Source organism: Dasypus novemcinctus, chromosome 5, assembly GCF_030445035.2.
Source record: "Dasypus novemcinctus isolate mDasNov1 chromosome 5, mDasNov1.1.hap2, whole genome shotgun sequence".
NCBI classification, from domain to species: Eukaryota; Metazoa; Chordata; class Mammalia; order Cingulata; family Dasypodidae; genus Dasypus; species Dasypus novemcinctus.
This window is the reverse complement of record NC_080677.1, coordinates 152,764,439-152,781,449: the sequence shown is the minus strand read 5'-3', so window position 1 is coordinate 152,781,449 and position 17,011 is coordinate 152,764,439. Positions and strand designations below refer to the sequence as shown.

The 17,011-nt window shown below is 40.0% G+C and overlaps 1 protein-coding gene across 2 annotated transcripts in view; it reads right to left on the bottom strand.

Annotated features, from left to right (window-relative positions):
• ITGB1 (integrin subunit beta 1) overlaps window positions 1-17,011 on the bottom strand; it is a 50,568-nt gene that overhangs the window by 16,282 nt on the left and 17,275 nt on the right. For both annotated transcript variants that reach the window (XM_058297704.2, XM_058297705.2), the window contains exons 2-6: window positions 11,442-11,508; window positions 7,132-7,217; window positions 4,897-5,119; window positions 2,353-2,523; window positions 1,229-1,467 (exon numbers count right to left, since the gene is read on the bottom strand). In XM_058297704.2, the coding sequence (XP_058153687.1) occupies window positions 1,229-1,467; window positions 2,353-2,523; window positions 4,897-5,119; window positions 7,132-7,217; window positions 11,442-11,508 (786 nt within the window). The remainder of the gene's footprint in view (window positions 1-1,228; window positions 1,468-2,352; window positions 2,524-4,896; window positions 5,120-7,131; window positions 7,218-11,441; window positions 11,509-17,011) is intronic.

Genomic DNA, 17,011 nt, shown 5'->3' with positions numbered 1-17,011 from the left:
AGTTTCCATATTCTCTGATATCTGGTTACGTTACCATGGGGCTTAATTTAACATTCTAGACCCATAACAATCTCACTTGTTTTGCCATCAATTTAACTTCAATAGTATGTACAAACTATGTCCCTATACCTCTGCATTCCCCCAACCTTATACAGCTGATCCTTATCACAAATTACATGCTGATACAGGCCCTCCTTTTTTTAACTACAGAAAAAGTTACCTCCTCGAAGAACTTACGCTGGTTAATTCCAACCATTCTAAGTCATCAGTACTATTTATTTTTCATTTATTTATTTTATCCTCTACCTTTTTCAACAAAGAATTCAAAGCAGCAGGAAAATCCCTAACATACCTCTTTTCCCTTGAGTAATTTTATGAGTATATTTATCTAAATTTACTCAACAAATCTGTCTATATCTTCATAAGACTAAATTCCTTGAAGGCAGGAATTAGGGTTGTTAATGCTGGCAATCTTTCAAAAACAAAATGCCTGTCTCTTTTGCATGCAGAGAAGCAACATTCTTCTTCACATTCTTAACAAAGTTTTTTAGTTTCAGCCACAGCTATGTCACTAAAAAAAAAGTCATCTCAAAATCCCCAGCTGGTAAATGGGTCATACAATTCTAATCACTGGTCGATATAGACATACTTATGACTACCAAAAAACTTGCCATTAAAATTACATAGTTCATGACTTCTCAAAATACACGTTCTCATACAGCTTACAAATTAGGATGTAAATATTCTTTCGTTTTGAATGACTAAGACACAAACATTCTATCCCCTTTTCAAAGACTATAAGCAGAAAAATCTGACCAAAGAAAATGGTATCCAAGACACTGTTCTGTTTGAACACTTGTAAGGCTCCTCTTGATGCCTCAGATAACATCGATTCTCTCTCTGAAACAAAGCCAGGGAGTTGATACCCAAAACACAAGCTGAAGTCCAGCAAAGTTGACCTGTTTCAAATGGTTAGCAATCTGGATTCTTAAATCCTGTAAAAATTAACCAGCTGCCTGTTTAAATAGGGACATAATGATCAAATGCTTTTATAAAGTGCCTGAGGTGAAAGAGTATTTTAAGTATTTTAAGGGATTAAAACCTGAATTTCTCTGGGATAATCAAGTAGGATACGGTAATTAAGGTCATTTTTTCCTACTAACTGAGAGTAAAACCACACTTAAAATTCAGTCAAAAAATGTCCCCTGTAGGAAACAATTGCACTTACTCCACAAACTGCAACTTGCATGATTGCATCAAAGCCACCTTCTGGAGAATCCAAATTTCCAGATATGCGCTGTTTACCAACAAGTTCGTTAAATACTTCCCCTTTATCAGTAAGACTAAGCACATTTTTGTAGCTAAATGGGCTGGTGCAGTTCTGTTCACTTGTGCAAGGGTTCCTGAGCTTGGCTGGTGTTGTACTAATGTAAGGCATCACAGTTTTTTCTACAAATGAGCCAAACCCTGTGAAGGAAAAAACGTACATGTATACACACACACACACACAACATATATGTAAAGTCACAGTTTAAAAAAATCAAGTATGTTACCACAAGCAAGTCAATCTTTTTCTTTTGTCTATACCACTTTAAAAATAATTCACATTCATTTTCTTAGCATATAGCTCTCAATAACTGCAGGTTGAATAAATGAAAGAATAAATAAATATACTGGAATCCTGAAAAATTCAAAAGACAAAGTAAGAGCCTCCTAACTTTTCTGGACTTAAATTATGTTTACTGAATAAAAAGGCATTTTAAGTTAAGTGGGATTCTACTTTTTTAATATTTCCACTAAAAAGAACTCATTTTTAAAAGGCAACTTTTGGGTCTCAAGAAGAATATCAAATCTTTCCAATACTCTGTTTTTAAACATCTCCTGGCCCAGGAGTGAAAAGAAGCAGGCAGAAAAGAGATTAAGTTGGAGATGCATGGAATAGGGAAAAAAAATCAGGTTTGGAAAAGAGATCATAAAATTAAAGGTCTAGGCCTGAAGTGAGATTAGGTTCTACAAGCAGGTATAAATCACAATAATTAAGTGTGAAATAAACACATTTATAAAATATATCAACAAACTAATAACTTCCTATGAAAACAAACATGCTTTTCATGACCTTTAAGGTTTAGTCTGCACCAAATACAACAGCAGCACATTGGGACAGAACAAACACCAGATCAGGAGGCAAGCCCTGTGACAGGAGTATCAGTTTCCTCTCAGAAAAAAGGCTAAAAGCTGGCCTATTTACTCACACATATGTTGTGAAAAACAAAGAAGGAAAAATATAAAAGGGCTCTAAAAACTGCCAAGTCTTAGACAAATAAAAATTTAAAATTCTCCCAACATTCCTACCAATTCGGAAGTCTGAAGTAATCCTTCTCATTTCATTCATCAGATCAGTTCCGAGACTTTTGACATTCTCCAAGTCATCTTTCATTGAGTAAGAGAGATCCATAAGGTAGTAGAGGTCGATGGGGTAGTCCTCTGCTCTCTTGAACTTTAATGTAAATGCCTGTGGCTCCCCTAATTAAACAGAGATTAGAAAATGAAATTAGTTTGCTAGCAATTTAAAAACAAAAGAGAAAAGCCACTCTCATTTACATGGCTAACACTATAGCATGACGTGTACTAACTTGCACACAACCTGGAACTCCACAGATAACTCTACCCGATTTCGTTCAGCAGATCCTCACCATGTAGACCCTAGGGATACAAAGGTGGAAAAGACAACATGCCCAAGCTATGCTGGGCACGACAGACAATTGACAACCATGGGAGAGGAAAGCAGACATACCACCATCAATCAGACTGCTGAGGGCAGGCTAGGCACAGCGTGGGCACACCTGGCATTTTAGAGAGGAAGGTATAAGTGAGGAATCTGTTCTCTGTTGTTAGTGTATACAAGGAATCTGTTATTGTATACAAGCAAATAACATGATCAGATTTTTGCTTTAGAAAACCTGGCAGGGAAAAGAGGTGGCTCAAGCGATAGGATGCCTCCCTCCCAAATGGGAGATCCCAGGTTTGGTACCTGGTGCCTCCTAAAAAAAAAGAAGACAAGAGCACACAGAGAGCAGACAGTGAGCACAAACAATGGGGATGGGGGAGAAATAAATCTTAAAAAAAAAAAAAGAAAACCTGGCAAAAAGTTTTAAAAATGGATTACAAAAACCAAGAGATCAAGTAAGAAACTACAGCACAAATCCAAAAAGGTGATGAAGATCTGAACTAAAACAATGAAGGAAGGAGAGGATGGGAAAAATACAAGAGATGTTAGGTACAACCTACTTAAGAAATAGAGAAGAAGTTTCGGTGAAAAATCATTGTATTTTGAACTTGTATTTTTTCACTTCATGTATTTCTAGTAGACAGGTGGATAAATAGTTTGGAGCTCAGAAGAAACGTGTTACAGGTAAAGATTTGTGAGGGATTTGCATACAAATGGTTTTTAAAGCTATAAGAGGAAAACCAACATTTAAGTGGATAGGGTCGGGGTGGGGGCTGGGGCGGCACACACATAAAGATGCAGAAAAGGACTGAAAAGTGATGATGAGAGATAAAAGAAAAACTAAGACTGATACCCTGCAAGCCAAGAGAAGTATATCTGAAGAAGTCCATAGTCACTTGGTACAGAAGGGCTAAAAAACAAATGACCCTGATAAGTCCCACTGGATGTGGTGGGTCCAAGGTGAGTGTGGAGCTTTGCCAGAAGGTTTAGAAACTGAAGCCTGATGGACTGGGTAGAAAATGGATGGGAGGCAAAGACAAAAAGACAAAGAGTACATTCCATTCTTCTGAGGAGCTTAGAAAGAAGAGGAAAGAAACTACAAAGGCTAGAGAGTTTTTTCCTTTCTTAAGGATGGACTGTCATAGATACTCATAAAAAAACAATATTTTAACAATACTAAACAAGTACAAAGGAATAGAGTTTAAAATGTCTTTACTCAGCTTTAAAAATAAAGTAATTATACTGAAGATGGACACTTTTAAGTTATTAATATCTAATTAAATACTTGCTGATTCTTGGAAAGAATTTACTTTTTCGGACATTAGAAAACATTTAATATCATTACAAATATATGTGTCTTATAAACTCATGTACCTACAAAAAACTTCTGAAATTTAAACTGTTCCATGTTTTCATTTACATGCCAATCTACATATGAAAATGAACCCTCAAGAGAAAATGTTAAGAGGCTTACATAAAGAATATACGAAAAAACTGGAGTAGAGATGACGCTATTGGGAAGCAGATGTGGCTCAAGAGATAGGGCTTTTGCCTACCATATGAGAGAACCTGGGTTCAATCCCTGGGGCCTCCTGGTGAAAAAGAAGAAGAGAAAGTGTGCCTGTGCAGTGAGCCAGTGCCTGCATGGCGAGCTGAATGCCCACATGGCAAGTCAAGTGCCCACATGGTGAGTCTAGTTCCTGCACGTGCGCAAGCGCCCACATGATAAGCCAACTGCCTACATGGCAAGCCTAGTACCAGGTGAGTGCCCGTGTGGCGAGCCAGTGCCCATGCAGCAAGCCAAGTACCCTCACAGTGATCTGAGTGCCCGCACAAGTGAGTCACGCAGCAAGATAATGAGCAAAGAGAGAGAGAGGAAGGGGAGAATCAAGGTGAAGTGCAGCACAGACCAGGAACTGAGGTGGCACAATTGACGTGGAACCTCTCTCCACATGAGAGGTCTCCAGGACCCATCCCAGTGAATCCTAGAGGTGAGAAAATGAGACGAAAAGACAAAAAGAGAAACAGATACAGAGGATCACACAGAAAATGGACACAGACAGCAAAAACAGCAGGGCGGGGAAAGGAGGAGGGTAAGGAGGAAAAATAAGTAAATAAATCTTTTAAAAAAAAGAAATGATGCTATTAACAGAGTTACATTTCTGTACCTGATCGTAATTGCAAAACCAACTGCTGTGGCTGGACCTGAGTAATGTCTTCTGGCTGGAGTTTCTCTGCCGTTCCTTTGCTACGGTTTGTTACATTTTTATTTTTCTTTATATCTTTGGAGCCTCTGGGATTTTCAATGTCATCTGGATGGCAACCTTTCTTTTTTAAAGCTTCTAAATCATCACATCGGGCAGACGTTGGCATTCCTTCTTGTAAAAATGTCTAAATGACATAAAATACAGGTATGAATGAAGTATACTGAGGAAAACTTTTGCATAATCACAACTGCAAAATAAGACAACACCTGAAGTATCTAATGCCTCATTTCTGGATTTTAAGCAAAATATTCTCTTTATCCGAGTACATTCACGAGTGCTGTTGTTTAAAAGCAAAATCAGGGAAGTGGACTTGACCCAGTGGTTAGGGCATCTGTCTACCACATGGAAGGCCCACGGTTCAAACCCCGGACCTCCTTGACCCATGTGGAGCTGGCCCATGCACAGTGCTGATGTGCACAAGGAGTGCCCTGCCACACAGAGGTGTCCCTGCGTAGGGGAGCCCACACACAAGGACTGCGCCCCGTAAGGAGAGCTGCCCAGCGCGAAAAAAAGTTCAGCCTGCTCAGGAATGGCACCGCACACACAGGAGAGCTGACATAGCAAGATGATGCAACAAAAAGAAACAGATTCCTGTGCTGCTGACAACAACAGAAGCGGACAAAGAAGATGAAGCAAAAAGACACAGAGAACAGACAACTGGGGCTGGGGGCGGGGAGAGAAATAAATAAATAAATAAATCTTTTAAATGATAAATAAATAAATAAATAAAAATAAAAGTAAAATCAGTTCCTAAAAAGTAACACCATTCCTAAGACTGGCCTAAGAGTAAGTACATTTTAATTGTCCTCCCTCCTAATTCAGACTACCAAATCAGAAGAAATATCTTCACTGATATTTATTCAGTATGGCTAACTGCCATGAATAGCACGTACACCCCAAACAAGACATGTTTTCCCTTAGAAAAGTCCTTACAAAGTCTCTTATACATTACTCTCCATCACAATATTTTGTACAACCTAATGTTTAGGAAAAACATAAGAGCCTAAAAGCATCCTGATTAATTATGGCATTTTTTAAAAGGATACCAAGAAATTTAGCACAGATTTAGTACTAAATATTCCTGGAGGGTTGATCTCAAAATTTCAAGCATTGGCTATTAGTGTTGATAACCCTTTTAAATTTTATTTTGAAAAGCAAGCAATACAGTAAATGATTATATGACTAGGGTCATGAATGTATTTCCACAGGGTGAATTTAGAAAAACATAATAAAGGTTCTAATGGTTTGTGAAAGGCTACCTGAGGCTTGGAGTATAATTTCCAATAATGACGTAAGTTTGAAATGTACTATACCTCAACAACTTAGATGGAAGTAAAAATGTTATCAGATGACTAAAAAAGTACCATGGCGAAAACAAAAACACTGCTGTTAAAAATGTACATAAAGATTTTAAATAAAAATTTTTCACGAAATGTGTGAGCAGGGGAAAAAACCAATGACATTAGTATTTATATACTAATGTGTGTGTGTCATTTAAAAACATGTGTGACCAAATATTGTTACAGACACTTGATTATTTATATATATCCTTAAAAATTATATATTTAGTTGGCCAAAAATCTTTCATTTCTAATCTTGATATTGGAATATTTTAAATCAAATACAATTGGAAAGGTTAATTGGCACTTCTTCCTCAGGAAAAAAAAGAAAAATCTGTAACAGTCAAAAGCTAAAGGCCTAGGTTTCTGGGAAGGACCTGCCCCATAGAAATAAAATGCAAGCAACAAATGTAATTTAAAATTTTCTAGTAGCCATGCGAAAACAAAAAAACGGGAAATTAATTTCAACAATATATTATCATCTCAAAATGACATCTATATAAAAAAATTATTAATGAGGTCTTTTTATTCTAAGTCTTGTAAATCTGGTATGTATGTGAGACTTGCAGCAATCCTTGACTGGAACCACTCACATTCCAAGGGCTCAACAGCCTCGTGCGGTTAGTGGCACCGTGTAGGACAGGGCAGCCTGAAGCCTTCCCACTGTGCCTTCCTCACCACTGAAACCTAGTCAAGGAACATGAATTTAACTGAAAATACCTAGTACTTCCCAAGGATACACCACTGGGCAACATTCACTTAGTAGAGATTAAACGGAAAAGACAATCTTACTTACTGAATTTGTGCACCATCCACAATTTGGCCCTGCTTGTATACATTCGCCACATGATTTTGCATTTGCTTTTAAACATCTATTTTCATCTGTTAGGATAAAAAAAGAATAGACCACTTTACTTGAAGTTCCAAGAGAATAAACACTGAACACTCAGGCTCACATGGTAAATCTGACACGTGCGACTGTTAAACATGGACACTGTGAACTTAGTCAGTAAGCTGATCCAGACCAACCGCAGAAGACCACGATTCAGGCAGGACCCCTTGGCACTGAGAGCCATGGAAGGACATGGTTCTCTTTCTCCCTTCTATATCAAACACTAGCTATTATGAATCCATCTGTACATATTTATCCTTTTCACAGGCATAATTTTAGAATCTGTCATTTTGGTTTTTCTCACCAATGGGTAAAGTATTATTTCCTCTTATCTGGCTCACACTCCCACACTCCCGACCCCCACAAGCATCTTCAGAGGCTTTCCCTTCATTTTTTTTTAAAGATTTATTTTTATTTATTTTTCCCACCCGCCCCCCCTCGCTCTTCGTGCTCACTGTCTGCTCTCCCTGTCCATTTGCTGTGTGCTCTCTGTGTCTGCTAGTATTCTCTGTAGAAGGCACCAGGAAGTGAACCTAGGACCTCCCATGTGGGAAAGAGGCGCTCGATTGCTTGAGCCACCTCAGCTCCCTGGTTTGCTGTGTCTCTCACTGTCTTTCCTCTTTGTTTCTCCTTGTTGCATCATCTTGTTGCACCTGCTCACTGTGCCTGCCTGTTGCACCAGCTTGCTGTCTTGCTCATCTTCCCAGAAGGCACTGGGAACTGAACCTGGGACCTCCCATGTGGTAGGCAGAAGCCCAATCAATTCAGCCATATCCACTTCCCCCTTCATTTTCAATGTTAATTATTTGAAAAGTCCATTTTCATGCAATCCATAATCCCATGATTTTTCAGCCTCTATGTTCAAAGTATGTCTTACATTTCTTTAAATCCATGGCTTTCACATAGTAAGCACTAAATGGATTGTCTCCAATGTACCTTTTCTGATTATAAATGTAATAAATGCTCATTAATGAAAATTTGGAAAATACATAAAAGCATATAGAACAAACTAAAAACCACCCATAATCCACTCTAAGAAACAACTGTTAACTTTTATGAACAGACCCTTATTTATTGGTGATCACCTTTAGATTGTTTCCAATTGTACATGTGCAGTTCACACGTGCTTACTCCATTCACACCCGACAGGCCCCCACTGATAACCACTCTCATACACAAATCTAGTGCACATCTGATTATTTCCTTATAACAAATTCCAAAAGAAAAAAAAACTCAGTTGAAGAAGATTACAATTAGGATTCTCAACAGGCACTAACCCTATCCAGAAGGAACATACTAATTTATAGTCCCACCAGCCGTTTACGAATACCAATTTTGCCATACCTTCAACAAAACTAGGAATTTTTAATCTGAAAAATCTTTGCTCATGGAATATCAATTCAACTATTAGTTATTTAAGATTTCCAGTTTTTTCATATTTTTACTATTTTGGGTAAATATATTTCTAGCTTTCTTTTCTTTCCCTTTCTGGATAATGCCAGCATTTTTTAAGACTTTTTGATCCAAAAGCAATATATCTACTTTGCCTTTTTTGACCATCAATAATATTTCTTTGAAAAAAAATCTCCTGTCACTCTAACTTGGGAATATATCAAAAATAAAAATATATATACCCTTAGTCCAGTAATCTCACTGCTAGGAATTAATATTACAAATACATTCACAAAATTCCAACAAGATAAATGTAGAGCAGACACACACTCAGGACATGCACTGAAGCTTTTTTTGTGAACACAAAATATTCCAGACACCCAAAGGGTCTTTTTAAAAATGTGGTTTGATATATTGTAGTGCATCCAAACTATGAAATGTTATGTAGTCATTTAAAAAAACAAGGCAGATCTCTATGTTCTGGTATATAAAGATATAAATGAGGGAAGCGGACATGGCTCAACTGACAGAGTGTCCGTCTACTTATGGAGGGTCCAGGGTTCAATCCTCAGGGCCTCCTGACCCATGTGGTAAGCTGGCCCACATGCAGTGCTGCTGTGTGCAAGGAGTGCCATGCCATGCAGGGGCACCCCCGCATAGGGGTGCCTCCCAAGCAAGGAATATGCCCTGCAAGGAGAGCCACCCCTCATGAAAAAAGTGTAGCCCACCCAGGAGTGGCGCCATGCACACAAAGGGCTGACGCAGCAAGATGATGCAACAAAAGAGACACAGTTTCCCAGTTCCACCAGATAATGCAAGCAGATGCAGAAGAACACATAGTGAATGGATACAGAGCAGACAACAGGGGATGGGGGAGGGAGAAGGGACAAATAAATAAATCTTAAAAAAAAAAAAAGATCTAAATGAAAAGAAAAAATGTGAAAAGAAAAAAAGTATAGTAGTACAATCACTCTTGTGAGGGTACATTAATATATGCAAAATAAATATATAAATATACTATATGTGAGAATAATCATAGAATTATTTTTTTCTGGAAGAAGTAAAAAGATACTGTCACATATTAGTGGAAAAAAGAGAAGAGGGAAGTGGAGAAGAGACTATTCATTATATTTCTGTACTGTTGTACTTCCATTTTCTACCTGTATTTGTGTGTATGTGGATTCTCTCTCCCTAGCACATTCTCACAAGTTTGTTTGTTTGTTTGTTTTAATGGCAACAGAGTTTATCTGAGCAGGAACATTATAAGCCATTTTTTGTTTTCTTCTTTTGTATCTTTGCACTAAAAAACCCTAATCTATGTTGTATTTTAAAAAATGTTAAAATCATGATTTTCATATAATAAACATACACACATACACATCTGTTCATTTATCTTCTGTCAAACTTCTTTTTGCTCATTTCTTTCCTGCCATGTGCCCCTTTTCTAATACAATACGTATATATGGCTTTGTAGTTTTCTTTACAATCTTTCTCAATTTTTTTTTGTATACTGGTTTCTGTAGCATATATAATTCTTTGCCCTCTCTCACTCCACACACAGAAAATTTTCATTAACAAAAACTCCAAAATATTATCTCTTCTCTTATACACTATTTCATTCTTTTACATGTGCAAATTTTGCAATACACAATCATCACCTGACTCCTATCACCCAGGACTCAGAAGTGAAGTGAAATAGAACAGACACCTGCTACCACTCACATCCACAGAGCTGCCCACTACTCTGACCTAACTGCTCAGATGTTACTTACATGGAAGAAGATAGTGTGTGTTGGGGAAAGCCAACTGGTGGAACCAGGTACTATCAAATAAAAGTGATGCCTTTTCAGTTTGTGAACTCAAGATGAGATAACAGGGAAGCAAGGTCAGTTAAGAGACGAGACACTCAGGAGGGAGCCTAGTGGGCAGCAGGCAGACTGGCCCCAAGGTAATTAGCACCACAGGTATTCAGCTATGTGTTTAGGAGGCTGGAATACAACTACATCAAGTCAATATATGGGGTTTTTGAGTTATGAAGAATTAGGAAGAACTGTCTTAAGACTAAAAGAAACGAAGGAAAATGGAAGACAAGAGGAGTTTGCCTATTGGTAGATTAGCCAGCTACCTCAAAAGCATCGTTAAAGGAGACTAGAGATGCAGAGACTCAAAGTAAGCAGGGCTGTCAAGACAGAATGGTTGGGTAGGAACAACTTTAAAGGGATGAGGATCACTGCCTGGGAACACTGGTGGACTCATTCATTCATTCACTCAGCAAATATTTACTTAAAGCCTTTTGTATGCCAGACAATACTCTAAGCAATAGGAAGAAAGCAGTGAAGAAAACCAACAAAAATCCATGTGGAGCTTACAGTCTAATATGGGAGACAGACGAATAAAATAAAGAAAGCACATCGTATGTTAGAAAGTGATAAATGCTAAGAAGAAAAAAAAATAAAGCAGGGAAAGGGCAGGAAAAGGAAGTTTGCATGTTTGGGCGGTAAGGGATGTGGTTATAAATACAGCAGCCAGCAAAGGCTCACTGAGAAGACAGCACTGGAGCTAAGGGCTGGAGGAGGCACTTCTGGCTGAGGGCACAGCCTGAGCAAAAGCAAAGAGGGCACACGAGAGAGAATAAGATGAGAGCGGCCAGGTGGCAGGGGTGAGATCCTGGAGGCCGTGTGAGGACTCTGCCTTTTATTCTGAGGGAGATGGGGTGTAGCAGGGCTCAGAAGAAGCCACATATCTGGCCAGGAACTGCCTAAAGAATGATGCAATATTGTGAAATGAAAAGACAGCTATGAAAAGAAAAAAAATTTTTTTACCTGTTTGGCCAAACACATCGCAAATTGAGCTGATCAATCCAATCCAGAAAATCAGTTGTAAATTCATCTGAAATATAAAATGTATATAATCTTAAGAATGTAATAAAGCAATAAGAAAATACATTAAATATAAAATGTTCCCATCCACCTTATTTTACACTGATTCATAAACATAATACCTTTTGAACCCTTTCTATCCCACCCTCTTGCCACATCCTCCTCCTCCATCTCTCCTCCCACAGCACATTACCTCACCTTTCACCGGGACTACTAAAATAATGCCCATACCATATCCCTTCTTTCCCCAAATCAAAACTATTTTGCCATTTAATTAACGGTGCTCAAAAAAAACAAACAAAAACACCACAAAACATTATGCTACGTGACAGAAACCAGACACAAAGTACTACAAAAGTATTGCGTACTGTATCATTCCATTTACAGAAAATGTAAATATAAATCAATTTATAATGATGGGGAAAAAACAAAAAGAACACAACTGCCAATATACCATAGCACCCTAAAAGCTGGCAGCAGTCTGTCTCCTGGAGTCTTGCTAGGGCTGTTCCCTCCTGCGCCCTCCAGCACATCCAGGTGCCTCATCCCCTCCACGCAGAATGCCCGTGGGAGAGAGCGACTCAAACACCCGGGGTGGGGGACGCGCCCAGTGGCTGGAGCCCCCACCTCCCATGACGAAGCCCCGGGTGCGTCACCGCCCTGCTTACAACTCTCCAGCAGTTTTTATTTCTCCTGGGTTGAGCCCAATGGTGCCCTGAGAGGTTTTCTACCCACGGCATTCCATACACAACAGCCCGTAGGTGGCCACCACAGGAGACACACCTTTCAGCTACTGCCCCCCCTCCCGCCTTTCCTCACCTCTAGAAAGAGTTGTCCACACTAGGTTTCTCCATTTCTTAACTTCCTGCACAAGTCCCTGACTCCATTTTTGGTTTTGATCTCCTTTTATTGTTTCTCATTTTAAAGGAAATCAGATTCAGCTCAGTTCCCTACATTTTCCAGATTTACAAATCAAATTGAAAAAAAAAAAAACAGTTCATGAAAAGACTCTGAAAAAGTCTTAAGTCCCTTCCAGAATATATAGAAACACAAATACAAAAAAGAAGCAACTATATAATAATTTTTTTTAAGTTTATCTTTACTACTTATCAAAGAAACATAAATTAAAGGCAATGTAAGGTAAACTGATACACACACCCCCACCAAAAAAAAAAAGCTCTTTAATCCATGAAGACTGACCGCAGATAAGGCTGAAAGGAAAGAGTAGAGTAGTTGGCAGCTCTGCAGACTAGTACAATTTGGGGGAAACTAATCTGAGAACCTATATCAAAAATGTTTCTACCTTCTGACTTAGTAACGCAGCTAGTGAGTTGTCCTAAGGAAACAATTAGAATGTAATACAGGAAAGGGATGTGACTCAAGTGACAGAGCTTCCGCCTACCATATGGGAGGACCTGGGTTCAATCCCTGGGGCCTCCTGGTGAGAAAGAAGAAGAGAAACTGTGTCCGCATGGCGAGTCAGTGCCCACACAAGTGCCCGGACCAGTGCCCGCATGGCGAGCCAGTGCCCTGTGCAAGTGAGTCATGAAGCAAAATGATGACGCATTAAGAGAGAGACAAGGGGAGAGTCAAGGTGAAGCGCAGCAGAAACCAGGAACTGAGGTGGCACAATTGACAGGGAACCTCTCCCCCCATCAGAGGCCTCCAGAATCAAATCCCCATGAATCCTAGAGGAGAAAAAATAAGAAGAGAAGACAACACAAACAGTAAAAACAACAGGGCAGGAGGAGAGGGAGAGGGGGGAATAAATAAATAAATCTTTGGGGGGAAAAAAGATCATTCAACTCTATTTTTTTTTTAAAAAAAAGGGTGATACACAGGTTCAGGACAGCACTCTAGTATATTTACAATAGAAAATAACCAGGAATATATTATACCCAGTAATAGGGGAACAGCTAACTGTATCAATTTAATGGACTATTAGGCAGTCATAAAAATAACAAAATGCTGCAACATTAAATATTTTATAGAATAATTCTGGATGCAAAGCACACATTATGATGACAGGTATGGAAAAAAAGAAGTAAACAAATATATGGCAACCACAGAAACCCGGGGGGGGGGGGCGGTGTGAGACAGAATTACGTGAATTAAAGGCAAAGTTTTGTTTGTATTGTATTAAGTGTTTTCTTTTTTGCTTTCTTATTGAAAACAAATTCCGGCAGGGTGAAACGGTGGCATTTCTCTCTTGGTAAATTTCCTTTAATAAGTAAAAAGTTAACTGAATTCCACGTTAGCCCTGAACATTTCTTCTAAAGCCCTCTATCTTCAAGAGCTCACCCACTGGGGTCCACTCTGCATGGTGCTCAGAGCACCCCCGGGATCCCTGCTGCTCTCTGCTCAAGGGCTTCTCAGAGCACAGCGTGAGCACGACTTGCATAGTCAGCCCCTCTGCACTCGTCAGAGCAGCAGGCTCCAGAGGCCGCAGCTCAGGTCTGCTCACAGGACGGCAGAAACGTGGCTGCCTCCAAGAGACCAGCAAAGGCCAAGCTCAACAAGTGCAAGGCCCAGCGGTTCACCTTTTAAGGCCTGCCTAAAAGCCTCAATGTGTCATAAGTCTACTCAGACCAATTCAAAGCAATTCAAATAATGCTATCAATTCCGACACGATGACTAAATGGGCCTGGAACATAAAGGCTCCCGAGGAAATGCATGGCTGTGATGAATGGAGCATCTGGGCAGTTTCTACCGAAAGTAAACAGAACAAATATTTGTTCCATATATGGACTGACACATGTTTCAAAGGATACTACTCAGGCTACTTAAAGACAGATTGCCTTAAATACCATTTTAAAATATCACAATTCACAGAAGTACCATAAAAATAAAGTTATGAAGTAATGAGACATTTCCAAAATATAATGAAGCTATTTAGCTTTGGAGTATTACTTTAAATGCCATTGTCCTTTTCCTTCTATAATCTGGGCAAGCTGAAGAGCAGCCTTCTGAAACCCTCACGCCTTTGGAACAGCTCCAAACCCAGAAGCAGGCAAAGCAAGGCATTCGTGTTGAAGAGCAGCTGAGAGGAAGAGGGAGAACAGCTGGGAATGGCTTAAGAACAGATTTCAGCTCCTCTGACTGGTCAGCTACTGGCCAGAAAAAGAGAGACACAGTCATTGGCTGGTGATGTGTATAAAAGGCCAGACTTCCCCTCAGGGAGACAGAGAAGCCACGGGAGACAGAAAAAGAGACACAGACTCAAGAAGACAGCAAGGTTTAAAAGAGCCCAGGTAGAAGGGACTGTGGGGGGGCCAGCGGCAGAGCTGGACAGTAGAGAGCGCATGGCAGAGAAGATGCGACGGCCTCCCCTATCGATCTTGAGTCTCTGAAGGTACTGGGTACCCAGACCCCTCACATGTGTGTGGGGACCTGCAAGAAGAAGGCATCAACAGCTTCCTGTACTTCAAAGCCTCTGAGACAGAAGAGTCAACTGGCCTGGGAACAACTGCCTCAGTTCTACCTGGGATGCCCACCCCCAGCATAAAAACCATTCTCTGGTGCGGTAGCCTAGAGTTCTGGTTTTAGTATCCAGGTGACCCCTCTGCTGAGAAATGGAGCCCTGGGAAGTTTTCTACCCATGGCACTCCATACACAACAGCTCATGTGAGGGCACCACAGGGAGACAAGCCTTTTAGCCACTGTTCTCATTCTTCCTTTCCTCACCCTCTTTAATCAAAGGTCTAGAAAGAGTTGTCTACACTAGTTCCATTTCTTAACCTCCTAGCACTTCTCAGCCTATTATAACTGGTGTCCACTTCCTATCATACATGTGAAACTGCTCTTCCAAATGAGCACTTTCCAGGTCATATCTTATTCTCAGCATTCATTCATTCGTTTGAAAATTTCTTGCCTACCTACAATACACTTGTTCATCAGTTAACCACTCACTAGAATTTACACATAGCAACAGTCAAAACTATTCACCATTCTTTTTTTTTTTTTCGATAGAAAGCAGAAAAATAATTTCTTCCAAGAGATGGCAGAAATAAGAAATTCATCCTGAAAATACAGTTTGGTTTAATTCTATCGTGTGGGGACAGATCTTCCCTCCAAACATGCTGTCGTTATTGGCCGTCCCACTGGAGTCTTAAGTTGTCTTGCAGCAGTTTCTGGGCTGGTCTTAAACACTTTATTGATTCTCATGGTGTGAACAGGCAGGAGCTGTCCTCAAATCCGCAAATTCCAAGAAGAGAGTAGTACCATACTTCTCAGAAGAATAGCATCTTTCATCTCAGAAGACCACATATACAATGTGTAGAGTCAGCACAGTTTAGGTTAAGTAGGCACATCATTCATCAAAGTGTAAAAAAAGGTGACAGGAAAAAATACTGTATTTTAGAATAAGATACCCAAACGTGGCATGGACGTTTAAGGCAGCTGATGCCCAAATGGGCAAATCAAGGAAGGTGGTATGGGGTTGGAGGTGATTTTGAATTCTAGAGGAATTCTCTTCATGACCTCAGTGACTTGAGCACGGCAGACGACGTCTTCTTCCTCAAGGCCAATGATGCTTGAGATACCAGATGGTTTCATTTTTCAACTGTGGTCCAAACAGAGGGTTGAGTTGGACCAGAATTGCAATCAGCCAAAAGAGAGAGCAGCAAACTGAACAGGTCACCAACAGGGTGATAACAGCTCCCCGGTTAGGACCCTTCGGGATGAACCAGGGCACGAAGAAGCCAAGGAAGCCCCAGAACACGCTCAACACGATGAGGGGCACCGTCAGGCCGTTATACGCCATGGCTGCTGCCGATGCTGCCAGCCCCTGCCTCGCCGCCTCACTTCCGTCCCACCTGAAAGTGTCAACACCGCACCGCCACCATTCTTTCTTAATACACTCCATTCCCTTGGTCTCTGCTGGCGTCCCCACTACCTCTCTTCAAGTTCTTCCTCCACTTTGGGTTTTCTGCCAGACCTGGGGATGCAAAGATCTGTGCCTCAGGCACAGTCAATTCAATACAAAGACACACACACACAATTATAGAGGACAGTTTAGTTTCTATAAGGAAGATAAGGGCCAAGTGTACTGAGGACGATCTGGCCTGGGAGAGGTCAAAGGCTTCAGGGAGATGATAGTGTTTCAGCTGGAACTGAAGATGAGTAGGAGGTGAGTAGACTGGGAAGTGGAGAGAAGATATTCCAGGCAAAAGGCTTGCACATGCGAAGCCACGTGGTCCTGAAAAGTCCCATAATAACATCATTCTAGTCTGATTTCTAAACACATATGTTTGGGTGCCTCACCCCCAAATTGAAATTCTCTCTTGCTTTCTTTCTCTTTACAGAATAAGACTAGAAAAATATATGTATATGTTACTTGTAGCTACATCTAATTGGAAGGATTATGAGTAATTGCTCTATCCCTACACTTTTCTACGATAAGTATAAACTATATTATTTTAGAATCTTAAAATATCAGAAAGGCCAAAAAGAATCTTAAAATACTTCATTATTTCTGAGACTCAAGGTGTGAGTTGGAAATAACAGGAACCGAG